Source organism: Dromaius novaehollandiae, chromosome 3 (genome assembly GCF_036370855.1).
Source record: "Dromaius novaehollandiae isolate bDroNov1 chromosome 3, bDroNov1.hap1, whole genome shotgun sequence".
NCBI lineage: Eukaryota > Metazoa > Chordata > Aves > Casuariiformes > Dromaiidae > Dromaius > Dromaius novaehollandiae.
The window spans coordinates 52,127,553-52,153,849 of record NC_088100.1 but is presented as its reverse complement, the minus strand read 5'-3'; the positions used below and the strand labels follow the sequence as shown (position 1 = coordinate 52,153,849).

At 37.4% G+C, this 26,297-nt stretch overlaps 1 protein-coding gene across 1 annotated transcript in view; it reads left to right on the top strand.

Annotated features, from left to right (window-relative positions):
* Nucleotides 1–26,297, top strand: part of REV3L (REV3 like, DNA directed polymerase zeta catalytic subunit) — a 126,772-nt gene that overhangs the window by 39,369 nt on the left and 61,106 nt on the right. The window contains exons 2-5 of the mRNA XM_064508887.1: nucleotides 9,061–9,250; nucleotides 12,805–12,879; nucleotides 13,982–14,142; nucleotides 17,986–18,082. Coding sequence (XP_064364957.1) covers nucleotides 9,061–9,250; nucleotides 12,805–12,879; nucleotides 13,982–14,142; nucleotides 17,986–18,082 — 523 coding nt within the window. The remainder of the gene's footprint in view (nucleotides 1–9,060; nucleotides 9,251–12,804; nucleotides 12,880–13,981; nucleotides 14,143–17,985; nucleotides 18,083–26,297) is intronic.

Genomic DNA, 26,297 nt, shown 5'->3' with positions numbered 1-26,297 from the left:
TTAAGTAACTTTGCAGTTCCTCTATCATATTGGCTTCAGTTCTCTTCTAATTGTGTTGAAATTTTTTGTCTGTGGTTTACTATGCATTTGTTTCTTCAAATGTTTTAAATGATGAAGTAGGGGCAGGGATTATGCTTGGTATATGTTGCTAACAGTAATGCACCTGGCAACCATTTTCAAAAATCAGCAGGCCTGCTTTCTTAGTCTCTGTCTTGTGGGTTTCAAGTGTGCAAAATGGTCTATTTGATTTTAATACCTTAGTAATATTCATGCCACTGTTTTTTGTAAGTGTGGGCTGATGGGAGTTTTCTTTCTATAAGCCGTTAAATCCATATTATTTTTGAGGTATTGATTCATCATGAGTCTGGCTGTTGGTCTGTTTTTCTTAATATAGGAATTAGTCAATTTGCAAGCTCCCTATCCTAGAATATCTCACAGTTTTGTGTATTACCTCTTTTTCTGTGTTTCAGCAACACTTTTCATATTCATTCAGTGCTACTTGGGCCTGAAAACATTGTAATTAAGTTGCAACCTGAACACTAGATTTCTGTGTATTTACTCAACAACCCTGAAAAGTTATACTGCGCTGCTTGATCTGTGACCTGCAGATAACTCAACCAGTGCAGACCTGATTCTTTAGGAGGGATTGGGCTAGTGAGATTGGGCAGCAGCCTCCTCCTGGCTGATAGCCCATTATTGCCCCCGGTTTGAGCATTTACAGGCGCACTGCATTCGTTTTGTTAATAGGGGCATCATACGTACTGCTCACGTACAGAATGGTTATGATGCACGTGCACAGTAGATCCATGAAACGCTTTCCTTGGTAAGGAAAGGTAAGTGTCCCAGCCGAAACCTCTGAGAATCACTGCCAGGCATCCAGTTTTGCATCAGGAAACTCTGAGGAGAGCGACAGTGTGAACTTTATGCCTTCTCTGCAGAATCTGAGAGTGTTGGAGTGCTGCTTTCATTCGTTCTGTAAACGTAAAGAAACTGATGAGTAGACATAAAAACAACATCTGCTGGTCACTGTTGGGGGCTGTTGTTCCAGTGTACGAATTGGCTTCTGTCTGTACCTCTGAAAAGAGACAGAAACATGAAAATGATGTTTCTTAACCTTATCCCAAGCCAACCTTTTAATTTATTAATGTTAATTGGTGAGTCTGTGTGGTCCAAGGTCCTCCTGGGTAGATCTGTTTTCTTCTTGTGGCTCTGTTGGAAGGAATCCACTAGAATCTGTAATGGCGTAGTGCAAACTGTGGTTGTTATTACTGCAGTCTGGGCTTCAGAGTCTTAACACCACAACATTTGGTGCAATTTGATGCTTTTACTTAAATGACGGAAGCAAATGACTCTGTTCTTGCACTAGTAGAGTAAGATGTTTAGTAATATGGGCTGCAAATAAAAATTGTAGTGTAATCAAATATCATGGTAAATGAGTTAATACTAACAAGGATCAAAGTGAATAACTGCATAAACCCATGTAATTTGACAGCTGCTAGCTTAATAGGAGCCTCAGATCAGCAGTGGCCTGCTTGCTTTCTTGGCAGAAAGAAAAATAAAAAGTAACTCAGTGTATATGTTTTATGAGGTTTCCCTGAAGTTGGGTGGCAATTTGACTCTTTAGTCAATTGAATGTTATGGTGTTTTTTGTTTTGTTTTTTGCATGTAAAGGTAGTGCATGGGAAAGGGACAGAAGGAAATAAAAGGAAGCTTGCTTTGGTACGTCCTTTTTTATTTATTTTTTAACTGAACTATAAAAGAATATTTCAGTTCAGCAAAAATTGTTTAATAACTCCAAATGAAGTGGATGTATCAGTTTTTAAATTTAACTTGAGTAATAAGGTGTTAGCTATAAAAGCATTGTTAATGAGTTGACCTGCGTAACTTGGAAGGATCCTGACTGTATATATAGGGAGTTTAGGTTGTAGTCCTAACTATAGCTTTATTTATCCTGGCACTTTGTAATTTTGTTTTGCAGTGAACATAATTTAGCTAAAATTCAGGATATTTTTTTTTCTGTCGTCTTTGACAATCATTAAAGTGAAGGGTTTTTTTTAAGTTACCAAAAAGAACAAGAGTTCATAGCTGTTCTTGTAGAAAGATGCAGAACTGATTTTGTATGACAACTTACAGATAACAAATACCTAGATTTATAAAAATTAATGGGGGGTAGATATATATATTTGCCAGAAATTCTTATCTGGGTGTAGTTACAATATCAAACTTGGAGGGGAGAAGGAGGGAATTTAGCCTCAGTGGGCATTCAGGCAAGTAGTAGATCCCGCTAAAGCTTGAATTTCTCACCGAACATATGTAAAAAATTGAATAGAGGCACTGTACGGGTTTAGAAAATTATTCATTTTCTGTTAATTAAATCTGGGGGGGAAAATTCTTTATTTCAAAGTCAATCCAAAGTAGAGCTATGGGAAAAAACTCACCCACTTTGTTGGTAACCTGGTACAGAAAGTAACAGGTCTGTTACCACTGCACAGATCACTGCACACTCAGTTCACGTGCTACTAATAAATGACTTCCCCCGTGATAGAGGGGGCAGAAAACTCCCTGCCATATTAAGCTGTTTATTCCATACTTTCCTTTGCCATAAAATTGTTTTAGTTCATATTTTTTAGTTTATCTTTTCCCTTTTATTCTTACTGTTTTATTATTTGAAGTACATAATACATGACTAATATAAGAAGTTTCTTGTCCTGAAATAGTTTGAAAATGGGCAGAATTCATCATAGATAATGACTTCAACATTGTGAATGTGTATATAGACTGTATTTAAATATTGGTGAGGAAACTGGTGGGGTTGACTTTTGGAAATAGAAAGTTCACTTTGGAAAATAGACTCGTCCTGGCATCCATTGAGCATTTTCTTTCACTTTTGGACACTACACGAAGCTCTGATAAATATCTGAAGAAGGAAGAATGCATCTGGCCCTCAGTAGAAATGCGCTGTGCTGTTAAGGACTCTGGAGGCGTGTGTTGCACAGGTGTAAAAACTTGCCTGTGATCCTGACGCTGGGCCTCTGTCCTGTTTGCGCTTTAGTGGACTTGCAGTCCACTGGGTGGCTAATGGTGTGCCGATGTGGAGAAAGGCAAGTACAAGTAGTACAGGCCATGTCCAGCTGAAGAGAAACGTTCTCTGTTGAAAGAATAAAAACTTTTGGGAGCCCATTCAGTAGCTGTCACAGTGACCCTAACTCAGGGCAGGGGCCAAAGCATTACTCGGTATTCCTAATAACCAGTGTACTTGCACTGCCTCTGTGTCTGTAATATTTATGTCCTTGTTCAGTAAAGCACTGCCTTTAGATATTTTGCTGTGTGCATGTAAACTCTTTCCCAAATAAAATACAAGATGATGCACTTTGCCTATTATGGGGAAGGGGGGTTAATGAGCAACATGTATTTGTAGTGTTTAAAGCTAGGAATTTTTCTATGAAACTTTATCATTGACCAGGGTGAAGTCATGAACACTTTGTGGGGGCAGAAATTCATGTTAGCTTGAGCAGTGTATGCACACTGTGGAGTTGCATGGTGAGGAGAGAGCAGAGAAATGCCAAAAAAGAGCGGCCAGTGTTTGGGAGGTCCCAGTTAACATCCCTGTACTACCTTGTCTGCAGCAGAAACTTGAGCACCAGTCCTGCACAGCGGGTTTTCAAGATGTGTTCTTTCATTTTGCTGTTATTAGAAATTCATGAAAGCTAGCCGTGAAAAATAAGCCTATCGTTACAAGGCTAGGGACCTGCATATGCACTAGAGAGCTCTTTGGGATCTGTAAATTAAAGTTGAAAATCACTCCCCCCCCCCCCCATATCCCAACTTAGGCATTAATAACTAGAATATTGAGTGATTGGATATGTGTTCTGAATGTTCTCTTTAATTTCTGAGCAGTCACATACTCATCCCAGTGAAGAATGGGAAGAATTCTGATACCACAAAATTTTCACAAGGGTTGGGAAACCATTATTTTCAGAGATGGTGGTGTGTTATTACTAAAAAGAGAGCCGTTAGAAGTATGCTTGTGTAACAGCAGGACTTGCCACTGTCTGTCATGTGCCCCCATCTGTTCTGTCTTGCTTTTGTCAAAGAATCAAATGTGAGAACTGGTCTGAGTTGGTAACTTGTTTGAATTAGTCCTGAACTTGTGTCACTATTTTGTCCTATCTGTAGAACCTGAAAATGAACTTTAAAAAAAAAAATCAAACTTGCAACTACTACTTAAAATGAGGAGGAAAAAAAAGTTTTTAAAATGAATTTTGTGACCTTTTCACTACACAAGAAGACAATAAATGATATGTAACTGCAACTAAAAAAAACTATTTAAGTTTGCAAATGTAGCCTTGATTAAGAACCTGTCACCCAACATCATCTCCACTTTCTTCTGCTTAAGTCAGCCTAGTGAAGAGATCACCTCTCCCTAAAGTCTTTAAGCAGTCATGGCTAGAAAACTGCTGGTACAGGGCAGATATTATGATGGCAAAAGGAGGGGGAAGGGTAGTTGAAGATGATTCAGTTAACTTTACAAAGAAGATGGGACCTAAGGAGGATGAAAATTCAGCACGTCAGAAGAACCGTGTCTATTCACTAACTTCAAAGACACACGAACAATTGAGCAAATACAGAAAAGCAGTGTCGTTAGTAACTGACATCAGGAAACTGAAGGGCAGAACAGCAAACTCAGGTTGCAGGGAAAATAAGCATTATTTTTTTTTTCCTCTCCCAAATGTAAATTTTTCTGAGAACAAAGTAGGGCATTGGAGTGATTTGATTCATATGATAGAAGAAGCTGAATTTATATTTGTGCTGAGACCGAGGGTGTAAGCTTGGAAGAAGCAAGCTGTTCAGCCCACCTGATGCAGCTGGCAGTTGAAGATTTACTGAAGAAGCCTGTAAGCTTTGGCATGCATGATGTGCAGATAAACCAACATTCATTGGTTGTAACCAGAAAATTGTTATGTATAGACACAGATCTAATACAGACATAGCAATTTAAGGCTTTGTTCCTTGTTTTTGTATAGTTGCATTCAATTTGAGATATTTTTGAACAATTTTTAGAAGTTTAGCAATTTCTGTCAGAACATAAGTTTGCCCTGATAGTAGTAGAATGAAATGTTAAAATCATTGTAAATGCATGGAGCCTGCTCATGTGAAGGATTTTAAAATATTAATAAAATACTTTGCTACCTCGATAGACTGGAATGCTAGTAAGTCTTTCCCTTTTGCTTAATGGTTGCTGGTTTGAACTAAAAAACAAAATGAAGAAAATCTATTTGAACACTTCTGCACACATGCATACCGCCCCTCCTCCCAATCATGCCCGTGCTTGTAGGTCCAACTCTTATTTTCTAAAGAGGACAAGCTCGAGGTAAAATTTAACTAAGACATGTACAGAATGGAATTGCTTTAATCCAAAGTTGAAAAGTCCTACAACCAGTGTAGACAGATACGAATCTACAAATGAAATGATGAAATTTAACTTCTTAAAATGCATTAAATATTTAAAAAGTAAGAGGAAGGGCCAAAAATGCACTGAATCAGTTACTGATATAATTACAGGTGAGCCACATATCAATTAAAAGAAAGAAATCATTAAACCACTGGCAAAGTCATATGTCATGCTTCATCTGCATCAACTGCCAAAAATCAATCGCAGAATTCGGGCAACACAAGCAAAAAAACAAAAACAAAAAAACCCAACTTCCCTGTGCCTTAAATTGATGCCCATAGAAGTCCAGTGCTGTCCAATTTTAAAAAATTGTTCATTTAAAACAAGACACAAACTGTAGGAAAATTGGCATAAAGAAAAATAAAAAGTGCTTAATTTAAATTTTCTTCACTTTAAAATTTATCTCAGTTAAGATGGAAGCAATTCAGATTGATCATTTAGGCATGTTTTAAACTGGAGCTAAATCCAGACCCATGTAACACACTCATTATTACCTGGACAGAACTAAAATACATACTAGCTTGACTCCCTGATACATGGAACAAAAACATCCCCTGAACTGAGAAACTGTCCAGATCATGGAAAACTTGTTGTTGGTTGGGGGTTTTTTTGTTGTTACTAGTTTATAAATTGTGTGCTTTTCATCTCAAGGTCATGGATTCAAGTGTAGCCCGGTTCAGTAAACTCCCCAAGTTGTAACTCATCTCCCAGGTCTGAGAGTGAATTGTAGGCATCTATAGTGTGCTGGTGCATGGTCAGGAACCAGCCAGTTCCCCACCAGTTCCTGGATGCACCAGTAATGGAGCCAGGGCATGAGGCGATGGCAGCGGTTGTCAGCAGCCCACCGTGCTCTGGCCGTCTCCCCGCGCTGCTGTTATGCCCCGTGCGTCTCTGCTGCTGGGCAAGTGGGGAGCAGAGAGCTGATGCTAAGGGACGTTGGGAGCAGTTTGTTGCAAAGGGAGAGCGAGGAAGGTAGAAGCCCCCCGACCACCAAGTAGGTTGTATTTGTGTCTTTCCGTAATGATCTTGTGTAATGTTCCGACAGGCATGAAAAAGTTGGCATGGGATCCTGGGAGAAGAAGGGAGTATGTGGAGGGGGAGAGGATAGTGGCTGGGAGCTGCTCTGGTAACGGATGTGCCCGTGCCAGCAGCTGATCTAGGTCTTCGTTGGCTTCAGGTGGGAAAGGAGAACTAAATTGCTGTACAGACTGGGGCTTGTCTCTTACCTGTGGAAAAGATGATAAAAATCTAAGGTTTAGAGAAAGTGGCAGGGAATGTCCATCATCATGTTTTACATGCTGTGTGGCTTGAAAAAGAGAGTAAAGAATTTTTTTCAGAGAGAGTAAAAATGTCTCTTTTTGCCATTTCTTTTTCTTCTTCTTTCTCGCTGCATGCTTTTTATGTAAACCAGTCTCTCTATTGTTTAATGCTGTGGGCTTATCGGCCGGTACAGCTTCTGTATGTGAGCGACGTTGTCATCTATTGTAATTTCTGTGCAGTATCAGAAGGATGCAATAGCATAGACAAGCAGTAAAACAGTGCTTTTGTTGAAGGAGACCAGTCAACTCCTATTCCTTTGTCTTGCAGTATCTAAACTTTAATGGTTTGGCAGGGCATAGTTACAATAGAGAACTTTCCCTTGCAGAAGAAATGAAACCAGTGAGAAAGATGTGCCTGTGATCTTACTGAAATCAGAAATTTCTCACTCAGAAGTGAGTTGGAACAAGCTGCTGGCAGAAGCAGCAGCGCTGTTTTAGCAGTAACGCAGTATGTTGTCCGGCAGTACTTTTTTGTGGGACTGTAACCTAAGGGTGGATACTGCAAGAGCAGAGGATACAAGCTGCTGCTCTCTTGCTCATTACAAAAACCAAAGAAAGCTTGCATTGCCTCTCTATGCTGCAGTAGTCTTCAGAATAATTAATTTGGCAGTTTTTATATAATTCTTTTTGGAAGAAGGCATACAAGTCAGCAGAAGCAAACTATACAGAGAGGGAGAGTCTTCTGTTACAGCTCTTGAATGCGTTGTCTTAGATAAACACAGTCATAACGGAAATAATTTAAAACAACAGAAAAATAAGGAAAAAGCTCATGAACAGAATGAAGAGAGTACATTTTAAAGAGGAAATAAAAGCAAACCAGAAATGATAACTTAAATTGTAGCTGTATTTAATTCACTGTTGAGTTATACATGGAGAGTCGGACTAGTGGAACTAGTGGAAAACCTTCTTCATTTTTCTTGAACCAAAATTTAATCTGGTCTGTTACTTTTGAAGTTATGCTGAACTCGAATATCTTCAGTGCTAATCAGAACTGAACTGCATAATTTCCTCTGATTTTTTTTGACTCCCTGGTTCTTTTAGGGATTTGAAGACTGAAAAATAAACAGGACGATCAATACTGTGTTACACTTGAGAAGTGTATCACAGGGAAATGTTTCTGTTGCCTCCATGCTGAAGGGAATCAAACTATATTTTATGAAAATTATGAGTCTTAATGGAAAATACAGAGATAAAGGAAAAAGCTTTTTGCCATACACACACTTAGTTCATTTTGTCCACAAGCAGGGGACAAGCATTAGATGTGTACTGAATCTTGTGTGACAGCTACGCAACTGTAAATGTTAGGATTTTTTTCTAAATTCCACAGGGAAACTCAGACCCATAAAACTTTTTTAATCTTTGAAGCTGGAGGTGGATAAAGGTGTCTAAATTACAAAATAAAGTAAGCTTTTCAGGATTTTTTTTTCAAGGTCAGGTGTTTATCAGCTTTTTTTTTAAACAAGGTTTAATATTTCGTATTATTAGATCTTTACAAAACAACTTTACTGATTGAATCTGTGTATTAGTTATTTTGAACTTGATAAAGATTATTGAAAACATCAACTTTTAGAGCACAAAGGTGTAGGATTGAGGTTTTACAGATTTTTATTATGTAGAAAATCTTTGGGAAGTACTCTGGATTGTTATTAGTAGCACCATGACTCAAGTTTGGTTTTTTTTCAGATAGCTGCGTGGGAATTATGAAATGTATTGAGTATGTTTTTTCACTTGTTCTGATTGCATTGCCGAGCTTCAATAGTTCAGGTGCTCTTTAACTATTTATAAACAATTTTTACTTAGTAATCTAAAAAGATGGGAAGTAATATTTGCTCTGCTGTTACAAACTCTCAGTTGATACTGTGAAAGAAAAATAGACTATGTTGACTTTTTTTTCCTTAATTGTGAGAAGGTGCCCATTGTTTAACGAACAGAAATTGCGTATCCATAGAGCTATTAGGGGTAGGATTCATCTCTCCTAACTGCAGATACCCGCAGCTAAATCAGTCACCCCTCACCACCTTTACAGTTAATGAAGAGGTGAGTTCTTGTAGCATGTGATCCATCTAACCTGTTTTGGATGTCTGTGGGAATTGTCCCATTGATTATACTATGAAGGAAGCGTATGGTAGTCGTATGTAGACAGCTAACATGTAAACATCTACATCCTTAAATGAGTCCTCCTCAGCCCGATCAAACTGAGTTTCTTGTTTGCATTGATTAGATTTTTTCCACGAACTTTATATTTTAATGACTACATCTTTTAAAAAAATGTTTACCTTTTCTTTTTAGGTCAGAAGACTTGTCTCCACTTACATGGTATCTTTCCTTACCTCTATGTACCGTATGATGGTTTTGGACAGCATCCAGAACACTATCTTCGTCAAGTGGCGTTCAGCATTGACAGAGCACTTAATGTGGCTTTAGGCAATCCATCTTCTACTGTCCAACATGTTTTCAAAGTGTCGTTAGTATCTGGAATGTAAGTATAACATGGTAAGATTTTTTGGTTATGTGCTTTGAAATGTTTTTGTGATTACTCTATTCAGAAGTACCTGGTAAGGATTTGGGTGGCTGTGGAGCTTCTCTTCTCCCCTCACCCCCCTCACCCCTCACCCCCCCCCCCCCCCCCAATAAATTCATACAGGTTTGTGCAGCTACTAAATACCTTTTCTCATTCACTGTGACTGAACATAATTAACACTTTTCCTCCAAAGTGCTTGATGCCAACATTCTCTCTAATCTTGGATCCTGCTACTTTTTTCCAAATCTTTCCCTGTTAGCTTTTCCTGCCTCTTCTGTTAAGATAGTGCTCTCTAGCCAGCATTTTCTACCTGTCTGATTTATTCTAGGTTCCCTGTGTCATGCAGGAGCCAGCCTCTAGGTCTCCTGCCTCCCCACCCCCCTTACTATCTAGGGTGGCCCCTTTAGGAAGTACATCATAGATGTACAGAAACATAGGTCATGTTTATCCATCTGATTCTCCCAGCAGCACAGACAATGAAATAGAGGCTTTTAAATATTCACTTATTTATCTGTCAAGCTGACTGTTGTGTTTCTACTTGGTGTAGCTTTCTGCTGCTCCTGGAATTGTATATTATTATGGGATATTAACACTTTAAGGATTCTCTCAATCCATATTTGACATGCATAACCAAAGACTGAAAAATATATCAAATCATGGTGAATAATAGGAAGCTGTCTTGGAGGAACACAGCCTATATGTGCATTGAATTTTTCAGCTTCATAACAAAACAATGAAAATACTAACTTTCAGCAGTGTGCAACGATACCTTTTAACTATTTTTGTATGCATTTTTGAAAAACATGTCCTTTCTAACTTTTAAGTTTAGGTAGATAAAACATGTCCTTTCTGTTGCAGCCAGTTGTAGTGCTGTCTTCTAGATACTGCCAACAAAGTGACTGCAATATTCTTTTTTATTTTTAATCTGAACTTTCTATTTTTGCAATAGTGGGAAAGCTGACCCACAGTATTCTTATTTTTGTTATTTCTGTGAGAACTATATGAATAGTAGTATAGGTATTCATCTCATTCAACTGTGGCTGAAGAAGAGAACTGTGAAGGAGTAATTCAACAATGAAAGCTGGACAGAGTAAACTGCTGAAGGCAATCAGTGAGAAAGCAGACATAGAGTAGGAGAACCTGCCTCTGGTTCACCTCTGTCACCCAAGAGCTTCAAAACAGTGGTTACAGAAAGTCAGGTGCACACTGCCTCAAAGAAGCCTAGAAAAGAGAGTTTCATGTATTTTGTTTGTTTGCATAAAAGGCTAATGGGGAGCACCTAACAGAAATTGTACTACATCTTCATCTTTTACCTGTCTGGATAGACAGGATTATGTAGAGACAGAAATCTGTCTTCTCTTTCTTTGGCTTCAAGTCAAATTCTGGTCATAGATGTTGTATGTCCCTGTGGTGAGAAAGATAGATTTTTCTTTAAATCTTGGAGATTGTCTTATCCTTGCCCTTCTAAATTAATAGGAAAATTGTTATGTAGTAGATGTGTTTGCTAAACAGAACAGGACTTTTGTTGCGTTAACTTCCAAACATAGTGGAGATCAAGGAATAAAAAGAGGTAAAATATACTGTCCTTTTGCATTGTGATGTTAAAGTAGGCATTCATATTTAACCTTAAAAGTTGTAAATCTTCCTCCCCTTGCTGCCATGTCAACATGAATATGAATCAATTGCCATGCAAATGTTGACATTTTTAGGTAACTTTTAATTTACCTACCTGCATCATATTGAGTCATTATAACTCAATGTCTGATCTGTCATTACGTTTATAGCAAAGAAACAGACTGCTTTACCATACAAGCAGATCTGTTCTCCTCCTGTTCAGTATAACAGCTATGTTGTTTGTTATTTCAACGTAGCTTGGTTTCAGTGTCGTGAACAATTTTTAAAACAGTACAGTCTAGCTTTTAGAGGCATCAGCTGTGTGCATTTATATACATATTAGGGACAGCAGTGTTAATGCAGTAGCTGTGCAGTTCTGTTGAAATTTGTATTTAATTTAGGACTGAAATCCCTCTTATTACTGAACTTCATTTTTATATTTAAGTTAAGCTTCACAGTAGCATTTTTTGTATTTTTTATGAAGAGATCTTATTTTGTAGAGGTAACATTTAAAAGTATGCTTTCCTGAACTTTTGCTGACTTCACAGTCATGACTACTGCAAACTGTAGACTTCTTACATTCATTCAGTGTATTGAATTATGGCCTGTTTCCTTAACATGTTGTATTATAAGTATGTTAAAATAATATTATTAAAGTTAAAAAGTCTGCAATTCAGACAAGTAATACCAGAATTAATATTGCCTGTGCAACTTCATTTTAGTCTTGATGTTTCATTATGATACATATTATTTAACTGCATTCTCAAATCATATTTTCTTCAGGATCCATGCCTTATTTGGTCCATGAGACAACTAGTAATCACTGAAAAGGTGCAGCTATTCTGTCTTAAGCTGTTCTTGTTGTTCAGTTATTTATAGTACACAACTGATGTTTACTATTTTACACCTGATCAGCACAATTAATTTCCTCAAGGACTTTCTTATAGCATTCATCGGAAGAGCTGAACTCTGTTTTTTTGAAGCAATCCAGTACTAATAGATTTACTGAAAGTACTTTTATTATGGTATGTCATCAATGTGTTTACATGTGAGAAAACTGAGAAACAGGATGTTAAGCCTTCGGGGTTTTTTGTTTTTGTTTTTTTGTGGTTTTTGGACAGTTTGACATGTACAGGGCTTATTCTTTCCCTGTTTAGTATTGTATAGTATATACACTATATTAGTATATAGTATATTTAGTATTATACAGTAATGTAGTGCTCCCCTTAGATTCGACTGCATGGCATTTCTCCAAATAAAATGAAAAAAAAATTTCAAATTGGTCATGCCAAAAATGAGTGGCAGCTTCTAAACAATCTTTACTGTCTCTCATTTCATAGTCATCTATCTCTGGCAAACCTGTGATCTGCTACATAAGATTGTTGTTGAACCCACCTAGCCGAAAGTGTTAGACTGAAATTTCTGCTGCATAGCATGCACTCTAGTCCCAAGTACTCTCCCAGTCTTCTGCATTCTTTTTTCTGTTACTCCCTTCCTTCGTCTCCAGATTCATGTATGTGTATGTGTACCAACTTGGACCCCACTGAGTCAGTATCTTACAGGAATTGTCTGTTCAGAAATGTGCAATGTGTTAATAATGTATAAAGATGGTGGGTTAAGACTCCACAGAACATGTCTGCAAAGAATTGGCATTTGCACAAGGGACTTCTAAAAGGGACTTTTGAAATGGAATGAAAATTTATTTTAAAGAAATACATTTGGATTATAATGGTTTTTGGCCTGACACATGGGAATTTTCATTCTCTTGGATATGCAGAATTCCATTCCCCTCCCGCCCCCCCCCCCCCCAAATTTTAATAATTTTTATGGTAAACTGTAGTTGAATAAACTCCACTGCATAACTGGCTAGCTTCTTGCCTTTACTTCTTTCTCTCCAGGCCTTTTTATGGTTACCATGAAAAGGAGAGACAGTTTATGAAGATTTATCTTTACAATCCTGCAATGGTAAAAAGGTAAGGACATGGTGATACTGACTCTGAATCAGAACTCTGACTGATTTCCTTTTATCTTGAATGAAGAAGAAAGTCAGTTTGGAAGGAAGATTGATGTACATTTTAACAAAAGAAGCAACAAGATTATTGTCCAATAGAGAAACGTTGTAATCAATGAAAGCACTGTTGGTTTGGACTCTGCTGGCACATTAATTACAATAAATTCAGGAATAAATAGGGAGGAATTATTAGGAATTATTGTGTAATATTACCTATCCTAACTGTTTTTTTTTTCTTTTTTTTTTAAAGAAAACGCTAATACATGGTCATAAGATAGGATTGTCTGGTTTTTGTTTTAGGCTAGTAAAATTCTGCAAGGTGTTAAATTTTTGGCTTAATGAAGGATATATGCATGTATAACTGAGTGACAATTCTTTGAAACTTTGGAGCTTTTTATGTTCGAATTGCTTCTATCCAAATAAGGAATGGCGTTTCATATAGTTTATTCTTTTAAATTTTTTGTTGTTGTATTTAGAAACACTTAGTGCATTTCCTTGAGTTTTAGATATCGTACTACTTTCAAACACATTTATCACACCAATTTATAATTTTCCAAATACCTGCAGGTTTTTTTTTTAAGGTACAGATGTTTAAATAATCCAATTTGTTGCGCTTCCTGGAAGCGGTTAAAATACTGCTTCTGTATGTACAGTATGTACCTTTAAAACTATGTATGACTTCTTTACATATTTATCAGAGAGCTGGAGTGACTTGCAAAGTTATTACTGGTCTGCAGGCATACCACTACCACAGTTGTTCTGTAGCAAGATTTTGATGGAGTTGCAGTAATACTACATGGTACCATTTTTCATCAGAAATTTTTTTTAAGCTGGAGGGTTTACGCTCCTTTGTAATTAACACCTATATATTGAATTATTATTAGCAGAGATATTTTTTATGGATCCACTATTGTGGAAACAAAGTTCTTCACAAGTTAAAAATACAGCTAAGGCAGTATTTAAGACATTACATATTTATTTCAATAAAATCAAAACCAAAATTTCTACATATTATTGTACTGGAAACATTTTTGTCTTATCTTCTAATTTGTCTTTAATTTTAGAGTATGTGAGCTTCTGCAAGGTGGAGCCATAATGAACAAATCTTACCAGCCTCATGAAGCCCATATTCCCTACCTCCTTCAACTCTTTATAGACTACAACTTATATGGAATGAATTTAATAAACCTGGCTGCTGTCAAATTCAGAAAGGCAAGGAGAAAAAGTAAGATGTTTATTTCTTAAGACCAGATGATTGTTTCGTGGCTGAATGGGTATTGTGCTGTTTTCGTACAGTTTGCCTTCTGCATCAAAGTCCACTCATAGCTTTCCGTCATTGTTCCTCTGTGTGCCTGTGTATTGGGATTGAGGAATAACCTGCTTCCTGAACTGAGATGCCATATGTCAAACACCACATGTTCTGTCAGTAGCATGGGTTTGACCATTTTCACAGGACGTATGCGCCTCTCTTAGAAGTTAGAGGAATTTTGTATTTTTAGAATAGTTGATATTTAGCCGAAGAATTTACATGAGAGATAATATAAGAATAGTGTTGTTTTACGTTTTTTGACATTTGTTTTTGAACCCTAAATCAATTATAATTCATTTTTTGCTGCTGCAATGCCTTGACAAAATTATGACTAGATTATGTTATGGTCCTCTCACAAATAACATTTTAATTAAAATGCTTCCATTTGTACTACTGTTACTTGTTCCAGGCTAAAATTTGAAGTATAAATGTCTGAGCAAATTTTTAATTTTCATTTTGAAAAATTGGTTTGGCCTTTTGAATGTAAAAGAAAATTAAGTACTGTTTAGGTAAATCATGATTGTTCTGATAGATAAACAAAGCAAGAGTTTAAAAGAACTGATAAAATATCTTTCTGTAAAAACAGCAAATAAGAATCACAATGACTTTAATTTTTCCCCATATTTTTTACATGTATATATTTAGAGAGCAATAGGTTAGTGCATGGGGTATCATATCTGATTCTAATCTCTAGAAAAACATTCAGAAGACATTTGGAAGCTCTCCATACTCAGCAATAGGCCACACTTCTTGCTGCTGTCAGAACTGTAGGAAGAAAGAAGCTCAGGCTTCAGGATCTTCAGTCTTGAGGAAGTATAGTCAGGTATCTGTAGCTTTACAAACATCCCAAAGTGGCCTCCTAGCAAAGTACAATCTGTTTGTAAGGAATAGCTGTTCCCATTCTTTTTCCATTGTTTTTTTTACACCTATCATTTGAAAAGGAGAAGAAAGCAAGATGTAAGCCATTGATATCAAAGATATAGATCTTGAGTGGGAAGAAGGAGATGGAAGAAGAGCATGGGCTGAGACCGCTGGTCTTGAACTGTTCTTATAGGGGGAAATCCAACAGGATAAAAGCAGGAAGTTGGCAAACTACCTTGTCTTGGCTTGATCACATAATAGCAGCAGTGCTCCTAGCAAGATTAATGCCATTTGGTGTCAAGGGTCCACCCTGCAGCTGTGTAAGTAGCCTACCTCAGTCTGTTGCATTCCCCAGGCATAGGATCACTATCTACCACTCCTGGCGCAGAAGTTGTGCAAAGGACAGTTTGTCCCCTGCACAACATGATAGAGACAATGCTGTCAAGAGCCCAATCCTTGCACAACAGCCCTGAATGTAAAAGAGCCATCCGCTCTAGGCTCAGACCTAGTGGAGTGGTGCCAAAGGCACAGCCTCTGCCCATGACTGATGGGCCAGGATCAACATTGCATTTTGGATATCAGTATAAGTTGTCTAAATAGGTGCCCCAAATATTATTTTTCTTCCGTTGCAGATGATTATACAAAAATCAATCTAGGAAGGAATAGAAAATTCAGTAGTAGATCTGTTACTAAATATGTAGTAATCAAACCTCAGGAGCCTGTTTCCAGTGGTATTTTTCTCACTCAGATGAGCAGACTGTTTTGAAGGTTGAGAGAGGTAAGCAGGCAAACTTACAGTAGCAGGAATACTCTGCCTTTGCCAGTGCGTATCCCGAAGCAGCAGGAGTTCCTCTTTCTTTCCAAGTCCTCTTTATGGATAGTGAGAAGGAAGGCTGCAGATTCGTTCATATACCACATGCCACTAAAACCATTACAAAACTTTTATTTTCAGTGGTTGAATCTCCTATAACTTGGTGTTTCATTGATACTGTCTTACAAGATCTTGATACCAAGAAAAGAAAGAGTATCAAGTGTCTTTAAATCCCTATCAGTAGCTTTGTTATTAAAGAAAAAAAAATTATCTGGGAGTCTGAGCCTCACTTTTGGAAGTATTTGAAAGTAGAGTTCACAGGAAAGAAAAAAAGGGCCTTAATGCCCTAAAACTGCTCTGGCATTTGAAATGCATATTATTATTTTTTTTTTAATAGTAGTATATATTTACAAATTTGCAAAATTTGCCTGTTGACCTCTGATACTGCCTAGCTGATGTGATGTGTTGTCCTTTAAAACATATAACTATTCATTCCTGGTTAGTCAACTCTTAGAATAGCCAAGCTGCAGATGGAAAAATAACAAGAGATGTTCCTGGGTAGAGTCAGCTTACATTTTAGTGTGGTGAACTAGCTGAGATGCCACATGGTGAAAACATGGCTGTATTTCCTCCTGGACCTTCTCTGCCCAGGGGCAAGTAGTCACTTCTGAACATCATGGACATTAAGCTGTGTAAGGTTTGAGCTGGATTCTTGCAAAGCCACATCAGATAACTGGTATCTTCTTTCTGGAATATGTGCTTAGGAATTGCAGTGCACAGACCATTTTAGCACAGGTTTGACTGAATTTGAGCTAGCTCCTGCATAAACTTGGGGATATTTTTGCACTACACTTCAGTGCTACATTTTCAATGATCATTTAGTAGCTGAGTGTAGCTGTGTGTCAGCACACTTGAGAGTCTGAGGTAGGGGCAGCATTTGCAGGAACTAGTTTGGGTCCAGCAGGGGTGAACTGGGAAAATTTTAATAAGCCTGCTGAATTTTGGCTGTTTCTAAGTGCTTCTAAGGCATTTTGGCTTTGTATTTTCCAGTGACTTCTGCAGTACCTATATTATTTCTGTTGTATGAGATATCCCAATCCCTCTTATTCCAGGTAGTGGACAAATGGCTGTGCATGTGTTCAAGACTCCATTGTGAAACTTGCTTTTAAAAGTATAGAATAAAAATGTATGTTCTTTATAAATATTTATGAACGGTCTCTGACAATTCAATAGTATGTCTTTAACAAATCCAAAAGCTTTTGCTGTTGCTGTAAGGTAAATCTCATACAAAAAATTACTGGTATGCGACAAACCAAAAACGATGAAGAAAATTCAATGTTCAAGGTGGTCTTTTGTATGAAAGTGGGAAGCTGAGTAATTTTCCAAGTCTCCTGCCCTCCCCCCTCCCTTGTCAGGCTTTTCTTTTTCCTTTTGCCACATCCTGTGTATTTTGTCTTCCCTTCATTTGAAGAGTTAAGATTCAAGAGGAAACCGCAGGGAGCACACTTCCTTAAACTGAGACCTCTGAGCGAACTTCTGCAGTCCTGTCTTTCTTTGCAAGTTAGAGCATCTGCTTTCATCGCAAGTTCTACTTACTGCCACTGTCCCTGTTAGCTGGGATATATTGTGTATTCGCTCTCAGTTCAGGGATAAGAAAGAGGAAAAGTGCAAAGTAGAACTTAGTGCTTTGTTTGGCTGATGATTTCCATTGGGATCTGATCTGAGGAAGCAGACAGTTGGGGATCCCTAAGTTTACATCAGACAACACGTGTTTTCCTTTGAAACTTGCTCAAAAAGGAAAAGATGGAATTTAGGTTAAGCCATGACTAGACCACAGCAAATTTAATTCTAATATTGTCAGTGTGCTAGGAATATATTTTTCTTTTTATGTGTGTCTATATTTAAGAAAATTAAATCACTTGAATGATAGCATATTACTTTTGAAGCCTAGGTCATGGAGTATTACTTACTCTTTAGAAGCATTAGAATTCTAGTACTAAATAGTAGGTGCAATTATATTATTTTACATGTAAAAAAATATTGGAGCATAGCTAATTCATTCATTTTCTTACTATTTTTCTTCCTAGGTGATACATCAGGTGTAAGTGAATGTCATAAAAATCATTTGCCAGAAAATTTGAACAGTGTGTCTTTTATTCGGTGGGAAGAAGATGAAATACCAAGGTCAGCATGCCTAATTTTTTTTTATGCATCCTGTATTTTCTTATTAGCAGCAACTTATTTATACTACAGGATTCCAGTCTCTCATTTGAAGTGTGGTGTGAGACCCTTATATTTAAAACAAAATTTAAAAAAAGCTAATATGACGTAGGCAATCATTACTTTGTTTCTTCATATAGCTTTGGTCATCTGAGACTTTGTGTTTCTGGTATGTGGTTGTAAAAATCTAACTGGGATATAACCTTAGGAATACATACATCAAATTCAATTTTCTATTTTTTGAAAAATATCTTTTTAATTACTGACTTCTGATGAGAAGTTAAACAAGTAAATAGTTACAGAGAGTATTTACATAGCAGTTTACAGCTTTTTTAATTGCCCTTGACTAACATGAATAGTGTGCTATCAAAGTACTTGTTTGTCTATTTTGAATAGTAGTAGCTACATAAGAATCTCAGCTTAGAATTTTCATGTCCCTCTTCTGCCAGTTTGTAATTTATAATAGGAATATATTTGTGTATTTGCCAGAAAAAAATGGTGAAAAGGATGCAGAAAATAGCTTGTGCTACCTTAGATCTACATAATTTACCATAGCAAGTTCATCTGCTAAGCTACTTTTCTGATGTTTGACAGGTCCTGTAAATAGTAAAAAAACATTAGCAGTCTTCTGAGTTTTTGAGTAGATCCTGCCACTCTTCTCCAAATCGCTTACAAGGCTCAGCATGCCATGCTGCTAGCATTATGTACTGGGATCATTGACTTCCAGCAGGAAGCAAGTGCCTTTGCTTCAGATTTTTCTGGTGTGTAAAAGCTTGAGATTATCCAGTGTAGCCTCTGTATTTTCCTTGCTGTTTTTTTGCTCTATTATGACTAAACAGTGAAATAAGGATTGAAATGGATAGGGTCATTGGACTAACCGTGTCATAAAATACCATTCATAAACTGATCAGTTTTATCATAAAATGAGTTAGCTTTTTCTGATTCTACTACTCCTACTTTAAGGAGGTTTTGAAACAACATTCATCTGATGGTTGTCCTCTGATTTTATTCGTGGTCGGTTCGTATCCATTTCTCTCTTTGGCTGTTACTTGTCCTTATTTGCTACATACTTCATTCATAGTCCATTTCAGCCTTTATTTGGCTGGGGTTGTGTGAGCCAAGTTACTTAGTGTTTTGGTTTGGTTTGTGTATTTTTTCTTTTTTTCTTTTCTTTTGACATAAGTTACACCAGGATTATCTGGTATTAGTTTACACAGATCTGGAGAAGGCAGATAAAAGGAAGTGGCACTTTCTGGCCCTCAGACTTAGAGAGGGATGAGCACAGCACTGTAGGAGCAGTAGGTGTCCTCTCTCTAGGCACTCGTGCTTGTGGCTATATCCACAAGCCTTCTTTTCCCGACTTCACTGCTGTTAAATATACAGCCAGGGGAGCAACACCTCACTCGTGCCATCCCCTGTTCTCCTGCATGTACACACGTTCCAGCGGTGGGATGTTAGCTGTAATGGGGTAACTATCAAGACTGTCCATTTCCCTAGTATTTTTCGTCTGAGCTTGTGCCAGTAGGAATTTCTGTCTTGAATGTAAAGTCTGCATTGTACGTAATGTAACAAACAAGTTCTCTCTGGTACCTTACGCAGTGATATTGGCAGTTCACTTTTTACCAGAAACAGCTTTGTCTGGTATGCCTTACAGCCTCATTTACTGTGTCACTTTGGCTCATAGTCATTTTAGGATTAATTAATACAAGGTATTTCTCCTCTTCCTTTTTTTCCAAGTGATAATCTTTCATTCAGTAATCATTATGAGTTCATATAGGACCCTGTTTTGAAATTTCATCCTATTTCTGTTATTCTAGTTCTCAGTTATCCAGCTCTCATTTTATGATAGCGTGATCTGGCTGTGTATCCAGTATGGCTACCAGCTTTGCCTTATCAGCACATTTCATTAGCACACTCCTGCATTTACTGTTAACAATATTAATGAGATGTGAAATAAACTCAGTCCCAAAAGCTGGTCTGTATTCAGTTCTGAGAAGTTTCCATCTACCCTGCAGTCATTTTTTCTTATGTGGGAATTTTACCTTTAGCCAGCTCTTTACGTGCTTTAAGAATTTAGATACTAGTTTACATCTCCTCTAGCTTAAACTGTTTTCTATTTGATAGTGTTATATGTTCCTTTGTATAGAAAATGAATTATTTTATTAAAGATGTTCCAGCATGCCTGTAGGAGCTACGTGTCACTGCAAAGCAAACAGCCTAAACTCTTCTTTTCCTGACTTGACTTTATTCTAAATCTACACAAATTCTGTATCAAACCTATATTGCAGTTTATCCCACTTTCAGATTACCTTCCTACTTTATTTCCTTTAAAATTTATTCTAAAAATTTGCATTTAGGTGGGTTTAATGGGCCCATAATTGTAATGATCAACCTTGCTGTCAGTATCTTTTGTTTGTTTGCTTAGGCAAGGTTGTGCACATTGATCAATACTTACTCCTCAAGGGGTTCATATACACTACCTGACTCTGCAATAACTTGCTCATGTGTCCATTCCTTAGGTTTTGTATCTCTCTTGATCAGAGAGAAAAATTTGACCCAGGCAGTCCGTCCAATTAAACTCTTACAGTTGTTCTCTAAAATGATTGCACCTCAAGCAGGTTTTGTTTTACCATACTCTTTTAGTCCGCAACATTACTGATACATGTAAAGCTGTCCTTCTGCCTTTATTTTTGTCTTTTCTTAACAAAGTATTCCAAAGGTTTGTCCAGTTTCATGTTGTTTGTTTAGTTTCATGAAATATACCAGCACAATCCCCTCACTTTGTTATCCAGTCTTCTGGAGTTCAAGTGAGATGTTTGAATGCATTGTGAATTGTTTAGTACTAAACTTTTGCTTACTGTATTTCACCATTTGACTGCTACTCCCAGCAACGTTTGGATTTTTTTCTGCCTGTCAGTACCGAACTTTTAAAGTCCTTGCTCTTCCTTTGTATCAGATGTGGTTATCTCATGAACCTCTCCCAATCTTTTCCTTGTGTACTACTTAGGTTGTTGGCCAGTCTTTGAAGAAAAACCAAAAGAGGACAGCACAGTCAAATGTTGTTTGAGAACACAAAAATTGTAGGGCTGCTATATGGTTGTATTAACTAGATAATTGTATTGTAGCATTTACAGTATATTATAGTGTTATTAGTGATGAGGGTGTCTGTTTAGACCCATTGTCCTGGTTCGTGTGTATCCAGAATCAGTTTTAGAGAAAGATTCTAATATGTGTCTGCCAATTCCTTGCTGCAAGTGACACAAAAATCTCTGGTTTGACGAAGCCAGTGCCACTGATTTGGTATTTCTTGACTTTGGAAAACCACTTGCTGTATCATACAAGTCTGATTCTGGATGCCTGGGATGTGATATGCAAGATATTATTCAAAAATTATGTTTGTAACATAAGCAGCATTTTGGATGAGTAAAATCCTTATTTCAATAAACTTTTGCCACATGTGCCAAGGTCTCTTGGTAACTGAACTCACTCTTCAGTATTAGATTGCACTTTACTACTGTACCACTTCTCCAGAACAGCGTTTACCTCAGCCGTGTCCTGTCTTGCTCCTGGCAAGTCTCTGAATTATTAACTTGCTGCTATAATTAGCTTACTGTACCGAGCCAGGGGCTGATTTTTTCTTTCTTTTAATGTAGTTTAGAGTGTTTCTGTTTTGAAGCGGGCAAATGTCCAAAGCCATTAGTGCCAAGGAGTCCTTCATTTAAGGCTTTTAGGTACAATGCTTGCCAGTGTTATGAGACTAGAACCTACAAAGCCTACCTAAAAATAAACAGTAGTCACCTGGGCCTGTCAGTGCTATCCAAAAGCTTTGACGAGATGAGTTCTTCACATGAGACACATTTATGTTATCCCTCAGGTAGTTAATAATAAATGGTGAAACACTTTTGTGGGTTCCAGTGAGAAATCTTTCTGGTAAACACCAGGCTTTGGAGTAATCTGCCTGTGGAGTCTACGAGTTGGATGTGGTATGTTAAAAGCAGAATGATTGGTAGGATGTTTCTGAGAAACACTTTCTTTTTTAAATCCTAGATCTGCTACTGAATTCTAGTTTATATGGAAATGGAACGAGATCTGACATATAACACAACTGCACAATCTATTCTTTATGTAACGTTAAAGATTTCTACTAGATTTTTGCTATTGTAATTGTTTTTCTCGCTTGTCAGGATATGCATGTTTTTATCTAGCCTTTCAGTTCCTAATAAAATGTGCACATTGTTTGCTGGATATTCCAATGACTTGAATATAGAAACTTTTTCTTCCTTGAATGGAATATGGAATTATAAACCTATTATGTAAAAAGATAGGGTCCTTATCAATGCAGTTGAGTGACACCTTTTAGATACCCTATGGGGTTCATTTTATATGTACTATCCTCAATTTAACATTATAAATATCTATGATGTGGCAACAGAACTCCTGTTTGCCAAGGCTGTCATTGGTGATGGTGGGTTAAGATACTGACCTTGAGGTCTATTCTTCAAGGTTTGTGAGGGCTTTGAGCTAGCTAACTGTAGTGGGCAATTTTTTAATAGTATGTCTGCTGTTGCCTCACTTCAGTCACAGTGACTGTCTCGGTGACTGAGGGGAACTAAACCTCCATACATTCTTTGAGCAAGGTTTCATCCTACACTCTTCTTATGCTAGTGCATAGTGCTAACAAACTTTTACCTTCCTGAAAATGAAGTCTGTTGTCTAATTTCTCTGCCTGTTCTCAAAATAATTCATCTGGAGCTTTTCTACAAAGGTGCGATGGGTTTGCAGTGCCGTTTTCAGTATAGTATGCAGGTACAACAGGTAATTTCAAATAAATTGATTTGTGAATTTCAAGTAGCCGGGCCATGGCAGCAGTGTGTTGTGCAGCCCTGATTTATCTTGCTTCTTGGCAGAGTAAACTTTGTGCTCTTGCAGCTAGGTTGCTTCCCGTGCTACCTCACTTAAGCCTACCTTTCATATACATACCTGTATGACAAGATGATGTGCCTTGTGAACGATTCTACCTACATCCTGTCCTACAAAATGAAACCTAGATGATATGAAAAGCTTTGACTGGCACTTGATAAGGTTTGCTTTCTAACCTTGTTCTGATACAGATGTTCTCAAATCACCTTGTTTTGCGATTATATGAAATTATCTTGTTCTTTGCAAAACTGATGCAAATGATGCGAGCCCTGTGGTTGGCCCTTTATAGGGCAACTCATGTCAAGCAGACCACTTTGAGTATCTACTAAGTCGTAATAATTACTAATCACCAAAAGTAGTTCATGTTTTCAACTCACTAAAGCTAGGAGGGTGGACATACTCTGGCTTCTTCATACTGTCTTCTTGCCTGCTAATTGCAGCATTATAGCTGCTCAGGAAATGTGGTGTGGCTTGGGAGAGTGGCAGGTGCAGTTCCTTCATACATTTTCTTGATATGTTGTGCGTGTTTGTTCTAGGTGAGCAAAACCAGCAAAAACCTAACAGCTGACCAAGCTACTGACAGCACACAAGTGAAAGCGACACTGCTCAGAGAAGCAATTATGTTCAAATAACAGCAGTTCAGGACAGCTTGTACTCTTGACTTTTTTCTCTAGACATTTTTATCTTATTCAGGGTAAATTAAAATGGTAAAAGGGCCAGTTAAAGCTGCTCTCCTTTCATATACCCTCTTTGAGCTTTTCATGAGGAGGGAAAGAGCGGCTTCTTGGCTTTTGTTGCCTACCTGGATGTTCCAGGAGCTTCTGTGGTGCTGGTGGCCTGCCTCCTGCTAGCGTGAGCATCTAGCAGCTTGCCTTGGCAAGGGCATTAAATCCTAAGAGGTTAATGACACAGTTGTATTGAGAAGATGTTTTTAAAGTCTTTGGAAAATCCTACTGTCCTTTTTATTAGCTTCCATGTCAGTCTTTGGACTGTGCCATTTTGACTGCCAGCTCTGCCATAATCCTGAAAACATTAATGAGAATTGCAATGATAAATCCTAAGTTTATTGCACAAAAGAGTTCTTGTTAGTTCAGTGTTTTTAGCTTGATTAATATACTGTGTTAATTGAAATACGGTAATTTTTGACTGAAAGGCTCCTTAAATCTGCCTGGTTCAGAGCTTGGGTAAAGTGAGCTTGCCTGCTTCTAAAACATCATTTAGATCCATTTACAAAAACTTCACACAAAAACAGAGACAAGCTCAAATCATTTGAATTGTAGAGACTTGCAGACAAAGAACATGTTTCAAATTATTATTATTATGGAAAAAGACTTGAGTTACAGTGACTACTACCAGTTTGCTTTGAAAACAGCATCTGAATTCAACAATGCTGAATTCAGTGTTATTTTTATAGGATAAATCCAGATTAGAGTCCCTTATTTATAAGAATTGGGATTATTTGGAAAGCTCTTGGCTAATTCTGCCTTGGTTATTAATCAGTTCTCAAGACGAATTGCTGGTGGAGGCCATGTTCTTGAGGGGGATGTGAAAAACCAAGATGTTTTGATGAAATGTTTTCTTTTAGTCAGAGGAAAAGCAAATGTTTTGATTAATGGTCTTAGTCATCAAAAAAACTCTTCAGAAATAGGACACAAACATTAAAAATACATTTTGTCTTAAAATGAGAGAGTATTCTCTCTCATTTTGATGGATTGGATTCTTTTTTAAAGAGGAAATTAGTGAAACTAAAAAGCTCAGAGTTTTGCTGTCATATCCACCCAGAAATGAAAGCCAGATCTTGACCAGATTTCAGATCATTTACTTGTGTCATTTAGCAAAGGAGAGTATTAAAATTAAAAGGTCTTCTGATATCAGTGACCAGTGTGTATTCTGCTCCCTTTTCACTTGTTCCTAGAAACGCTTTGGTTTCCTGAAGGGAGCAGACAAAATTTTTGCAACCTTTTCCCGCATTCCTGTTTCCTAAAGGTCTTGCAGTTCGTTCCTGTGTGATCAAAATGCAAGTTTCAGCTTGCTTGCAGTTCCTGTCACATACAGTGCAGGCAGTCTCCATTTGAATGCTTTGATGCATGTGTGCACCCAAAGTAGATGACATGAAAAGTATGCATTTTGACCATATTGAGGGCTTGTTTCTTATTTGATAGTGTGACTGAGAAGGAAGAGAAGTGATAGAAATGGATAGTCCTCAAAAGTGTGCATTAGGGCATGAACAGTCTGCTTCAGCTAAAAGGTTGAGCTGCTTTGGTGGAGGAGTTCTGTGATCTGCTTGATTCTCACAGTAACTCCAAAACAGTACTGCTGCCTGGAGGGATTAGTAGTTACATGTTAATGTGTGATCTCTTACAATTCTTAAAAAATTCTATATAATAAGTGCTTCTTGGCTGCTGCCAGACTATTTTTTGATGCTTAGAATAAGGAAATATCCTACTTTGCCTTCTTTTTCTATAACAGGGTAAAAATGTGTAGTAAACTTGTCATATTACAATTACTGTAGTAATGCATCCCCAGAACTTGACACTGCAACTTTTGAAGGTATGACTGCCCAGAAATTATTCTGAAAATGTTATTTTCACTGCTTTCAAAATGTTAAGTGCCTGGGAATTTCTGAAATTGTCTTTCAGTATGTGCCATGCCTATTCTACTTTCTCCTTATCCTTCACTCAGTTCAAAATCTGTTTTCTGAGACTTCTTCTGTTTCATTTCTCAGTTTTATATTATGTATAATAGAGGATTTTACTTTCCAGTAAAGTGTTGTCTTCTTTCTGGTGGCTTATGACCTGTTAGAGGAAGAAGTGGGTCCACTGTGGTTTCTGCATCTCTCATCTCAAATTGTCATCAGATCCTATCAGTCAAACATAGGGAAATATTCCTTCCTCACCCCAGAAGGCAAGCGATGTATCAGCTGAGCAATCGAACTACAACTTTGTATTAATATGATATATATAGAAGGATCTAGTAACCATTATTAACAAATAACTACATCTCCTTTCAGCCTTCTCTGTCTTTTCCCTAAAGTACCAAACAGGTATGCTCAGGCTTGTTTCATAAGCTTAAATTGTTGGTTCAAGGTTCACTCCTATCTTGTCGTACAGTTCTTTGCCTAAACTGTTAAGCTGATGAGCTGTAACTTTATAGCAATGTGGATTTTTTTTTTTATCTCCAGTACTCTGATGGACAGTTTCAGGACTTTACTATTTATGGTTAAAAATAGCTTTCTAATTTCCTTGTAAGGTCTCAGCAT